Source organism: Lupinus angustifolius, unplaced genomic scaffold (assembly GCF_001865875.1).
Source record: "Lupinus angustifolius cultivar Tanjil unplaced genomic scaffold, LupAngTanjil_v1.0 Scaffold_206_4, whole genome shotgun sequence".
NCBI classification, from domain to species: Eukaryota; Viridiplantae; Streptophyta; class Magnoliopsida; order Fabales; family Fabaceae; genus Lupinus; species Lupinus angustifolius.
Genome location: NW_017726885.1, coordinates 1 through 5,680, shown reverse-complemented (window position 1 = coordinate 5,680; position 5,680 = coordinate 1). Strand labels below are relative to the sequence as shown.

At 32.1% G+C, this 5,680-nt stretch overlaps 1 protein-coding gene across 1 annotated transcript; it reads right to left on the bottom strand.

The window, feature by feature from the left end:
- Window positions 1–512: 512 nt before the first annotated feature.
- Window positions 513–1,380, bottom strand: LOC109340599 (NDR1/HIN1-Like protein 3-like). Its single transcript, XM_019578323.1, has one exon. It carries the CDS (start codon window positions 1,263–1,265, stop codon window positions 579–581), a length of 687 nt encoding a protein of 228 aa, XP_019433868.1. The 5' UTR covers window positions 1,266–1,380; the 3' UTR covers window positions 513–578.
- Between the last annotated feature and the right edge of the window lie 4,300 nt (window positions 1,381–5,680).

The window sequence follows — 5,680 nt, the reverse complement described above, 5'->3', positions numbered from 1 at the left end:
ATATATTATTATACATTACTTTTTTTATAGACATTGTTAGGATTCAAACGAGTGCCGAGAGCGGGTAAAGTAAATATTTTAATGAAGATAAAAAAGTGTGGATTAGTAGTGTAAGAATTTTATACATTGTCGTTCTATCATCAATCATTTACTTTTAATCATTATTGACTCTTCAAAAAAGTAATATGAATTATAGTAGATAATGTACTATCTTTGTACAAATCATTATACTAACAATACAAAAACATTGCACTATTTAATAAATTAGTTAAAATAAATATTTTAAAGAATTAAGGAGGCAACTGCCCTCACATGCTCTTAGGATAATCCACCCTAAAAATATAAATATTTATACATAATTAATAAATCATTAAAAGATTAGTGGATACATTTTTTTTCTCCTATACTAATGTTAATATTGAAACGATTTTAGTCAAAGATAAATGAACTATGATAACAAAAAAAAAAAAAAGATAAATGAACAATGCCCAGAGAGGAGAAAACTGAATAAGTAATTAATCCAAGAAACGATAGAACGAAAATCGAACGTCATGCGCGTACATTCTTGACCCTCTGGCTCAGTAACTGACATCACACTTGGTGAGCTTAAACGCAGCCACCGTTGTCCCATTAGAAGAACTCAAAGGAACCTTGAGCTCACATTTGGCTTTGGCCTTCATATCACCGGGTATGAAGTTATTAAGCGAGAACCTAATCGTAAAATAAATCTTCACATCAATGTCAAAAATCCCACTTCTCTTATTTTCTTGAAGATGAGATAATTGATCTTGATCAAGCACCATCACTTGCTTCCCCGAGAAAACACCACTAGTCCGGTTCGTGGTCTTCGTGTATTGTCGAAAAGAGTTGAGCCACGTCATCTCATCTGTTGTGTTAAACCTTGTACCCTCATAGAATGCTTGACCCTCTGCTTTGTCGTAGAGGATTTGTAGCTTTTTGTTTGGGTTACGTGCGGTGAAGTTGAGGACGAGGTTGTAATGGAGGGTGTTGTTTGTGTAGTTGAATTCGGTGAGTTTGGCTTCTGTCACGGTGAACTTGAAGGGGCGTGGTTGGACAATTAGATAGAATATGAGGATTGCTAGAGCAACGAGAATGATGATTGTTACGAGGGTTATCCATAGGATGTTGAAAAGGCAGCAACAACATCCTCTTCTACGATGAGAGTGTTGGTGGGGGTGCTCTGCTGGAGGAATAGATGGACCATAGTATGCACCGTTCAGTTGGGGTTGCTTATTATTGTCCATGTCTTTAGATTTTCAGAGATCAGAAGGTTCAGAATTATGATTCAAAAGATTAGAACTATAGAAGACTTGGAATTTTAAAAGGGAGTGAAGGAAAGCAAAACGATGTAAATGTGGAATGGTGTGTTTTGTAATGATAGAGGGAGTATGTTTATATAGGATTGGGGGCATTGAAAACTCTATGAAACCAAACGCGTTTGAGGATTTATTATAATACGTGTTTTATGTCAGACCATATATCCCAAAGCGATTTTATATTCAGGAAATATCCAACTCCCTTCTGAAAAAACATATACAAAAGGCTTTTATGAAGCAACTTCGTACACAGAAGAAGGGTGAGCAACGCTTGTCCTGACTCTCCAATATCTTGCCGAGTTATTTTCACCCATTGCTATAAAGATGGGTTCGAGTTATTTTTTCCCCCTATATTCTTGTCAAATGTATATATTTTTATAATTAGATACAAGTGATAGAATCATTTATCATACTAATCTACTCTTAAATAAAAATAATATAAATAAATGATAAATATATAAATATTGTACTTTATTTTGGAATATTATTTATTTTTTAATTTGATTCTATATGTTCAAATTTATGCGTCATATTATTTAATTTTGTAATTTAATTCTATATAATGTTCAAATTTATGGGTCATAATGCCATCACAGTTATAAAATCTGGACTGCACCTTCAAATTAATTAGAAAACGGCTGAATCTATTCTCTTATAAATAGTTTTTGGTAAGGAACTAGTCCCTTTCGGGGTTGTCGATATCCCTCAACAAGTATCGCTCACAAGAATCAAACTCTTAAACTTTTGGTCACCTTAGAAATCTAGCAAGGTCTACACTATTAAACCAACACTTTATAATATGATATGAAAATTAAATTGTTTGTGTGATTAAACCTCAGAAAATAACGTTCATAACTTCATACATATCATACTGTGTCGATCAAAACAAATTATATATGAATCTTTTTAATATTTTTCAAAATGTCACAATAATAATTGTAACCTTGAACTTGATAGTTGTTTGTATTATAGTTAATCATTGAACTATTTTAATAATTAAATTATATGTTCCGAAAAATAATATTTATATTTATAATAGTAATGTTATATCATCCTATTAAATATTTTAACTAAACTTCCTACCTATAAGAAAATGACACATGTCACTTGTAAATCAATAAATAAATCATCTCTTTGTGACACATGTCTCTTCTTATGACTACGAGGATTAGTAGGAAAATATATCATTTTTCTATTCATAAATATGTTCTATTTATTATAAGGATTTGTTAATATACGGAAAGATGTTTTTTAATCGGAACATGTTAGCATTGCGTATCAAAACTTTTGGACAAAATTAACCTTACTACGTTAATTGTAATCGATAATAGGATTAAGGGTATTTTATAATTTACATTTAAAAATATTCCACTCACCTCTAATTCCCTTCCCCTCTCCATTAACGTATTTCTCCAAACCAGAAAAATTAAGCCATCCTCCCAAAGAAGAAATTATGCTGCACCAGCACTGCCCCGCCCCACCAGTCCAGTGTAACACCCCTTCCATGATATGTGATCCCCAACACCCATGAGTATATTGAGTGTGTTACTCATAAGCTTAAATACTCTCTATAATATTTTATTTTCTTAAAATGAGTCTCCCACGACTCGAACTCTTTACTTCATGAACAAATAGTCATTGTTCATTGAGTCATACCCCTATATTATTTTATTTTATCCCCTAAAAGGAACTTCTGCGGATCGAATCCATGACCTCAAAGATTAATAGTCAATTCCATTGAGTCCTATCACTAAGGTGCATTTTTAATGTAACACCTTAACCATGACATGTGACTTTCCAAACCCATGAATATACAGAGTGTGTCACCCACAAACTTAAATATTTCCTCAATATTTTAGTGGTAGTAACTTATTGGAATTTGACTATTTGTCGTTGTGGTTCGAGTCATGGGAGACTCCCTTTGAGGTGAATAAAATATTGCATAGGATATTTAAGCTCATAAATGATATGTTCAATATATTCATGGGTCCGAGTGATCGAATATCAAGGCTGTGTTGTTACATCCAAAATAGGTATAAGTTTATTTTCTAATATTGTATAAGTTTATGCACATCCTTTTATAGCATCCATGTCAATACTCCATAGTACAAATGCATTACAAAGCAACAATGTGCATTTAGTAATGAGGCACTATCCTAGCTCTGGATCCAAATATTATGTACGTAGTATATGCCTTATTTAAAAGGCACACTCAAAGAATCAAATATTTATACTTTAGAAGTGATAAAAGTATAAAAAGAAACACAGTTTACATGAATTTACCACCCGTGAAAATAAAGACCAGTTGGCATGTGGAGTGCGGCGATGCTAACGGGCACGATGGTGGCAGAGCATTTTTAGGTTTTGGGGTGGAGGGCATTTTCCTTATTTGAGAGAAGTAGGTTAACGAGTGAGGGGAAAGAGGGTTAGGGATAAGTATGGTGGATCTTTTTATAAATTGTAAACTATGAAAATATCATCCGTACTAAAACATATTGCAATTAAAGTAATAGAGTTAATTTTATCCAAAAATCTTAATATAACCTGCTCCAACTAAAAAACATATTTCCTTATATTAACAAATCTCTTTATTATAATATATGTAACTTAACAAAAATTGTGTTTGGTAAGCGAACATTGATTGAATTATTGTTTATATGTACTCTGACCATGATAACAACTACATTGTTAATAATCCAGAATAACTATGTTCCAAACTCTTGGGCACGGTTTGTGTTAAATTAATGACCCAAAATATCATATCATATCAAGTTAATCTAGTTTGCATCCTAGCTTTCTTTAATTTGTAAACATTAAAGGATGTTTGTAATCTTCAAAATCAGAAGGTTGTTCTACAAACACTTCTTCTTTAATATATCCATTTAGAAAAGCACTATTTAAGTTCATTTATAATAGCTGAAAATTTAAAGAACAAGCATATGCAAGTAATAGCCTAATATCTTCAAGTCTAATAACCGGAGCAAAGATTTCATCAAAGTCTATACATTCTTTCTCATTATATCCTTGGGCTACTAGTCTAGCTTTATTTCTAACAATAATACCATTTTCATTAGATTTATTTCGAAATACCCAACGAGTTCCTATAACATGCCTATTTTTAGGTCTAGGAACAAGTTCCCAAACTTCATTTCTTTCAAACTGGTTTAATTCTTCTTGCATCGCAAGAATCTAGTGTTCATCTTCTATTGCATCATCAATCTTGGAGGGTTCTATTTGAGAAACGAAGGTCATGTTTTGACAAGCATTTTCTAACATTAAATGGGTAGTGACACCCTTATTTATATCACTAATGATGTTGTCAATGATCTTGATGAGTTCTCCATTCTTTTGGTAAATCAGAGTGAATATGCTCTTCTTGAGAAGATAGATCATCATCCATTTTCAAATGCCTAGAATTAGTTGTAGAATCATTAATATAATTTTCTTTAGTAGAGGAACTTGACAAGTCCTCTTCATCAAAGTTTAACCCATCCTTTATCACAAGATTGGTTTCATCAAAAGATACATGAACAGATTCTTCCATAACTAGAGTTCTTTTATTAAAAACTCTATAAGTTTTACTCGTAAGATAGTAGCCTAGGAAGATACCTTCATAAGCTTTTGCATCAAACTTGCCTAAGTTATCATTAACATTATTTAAAACAAAGCATTTACAACCAAATACATGCAAATGAGTAATGTTTGGTTTTCTACCTTTAAAGAGTTCATACGGGTTTTCTTAAGAATTGGTCTTACAAGAATTCGGTTCGAAACATAACATGCAGTACTTACTGCATCAACCCAGAAATATTTTGGGAGGTTAGTTTCATTTAACATTGTACGAACTAGTTCTTTTAAAGACCAATTCTTTCTCTCCACAACACCATTTTGTTGTGGTGTTCTAGGAGCAGAAATTTTTTTTGATGCCAAGATCATCACAAAATTCTTCAAATGAAGAGTTTTGAAATTCTCCTCCATGATCACTTCTTATAGCAGCGATTTTTAGTGATTTTTCATTCTGAACTCTTTTAGCATAAATGTTAAAGGCTTTGAATGCCTCTTTCTTATGAACTAATAATAGAGTCCAAGTATATCTCAAAAAATCGTCTACTATAACAAGAGCATAGTAGTTACCACCATAATATTTTGTCTTTGAGGAGCCAAATAAGTCCATGTGTAGTAACTACAATGGTCTATCGGAAGAAACCATGTGCTTAGGTTTAAAAGAAGTTTTTGTTTGTTTACTCATTTGACAAGCACTACATAGTTTGTCTTTAACAAACTTTATTTTGGGTAAACCAACAACTAAATCTTTCTTAATGAGTTTATTCAAATGGTCTATA

What these genes read in the sequence shown, in the direction of transcription:
- LOC109340599 (XM_019578323.1), bottom strand. Translation starts at nt 1,265, where the DNA reads ATGGACAATAATAAGCAACCCCAACTGAACGGTGCATACTATGGTCCA.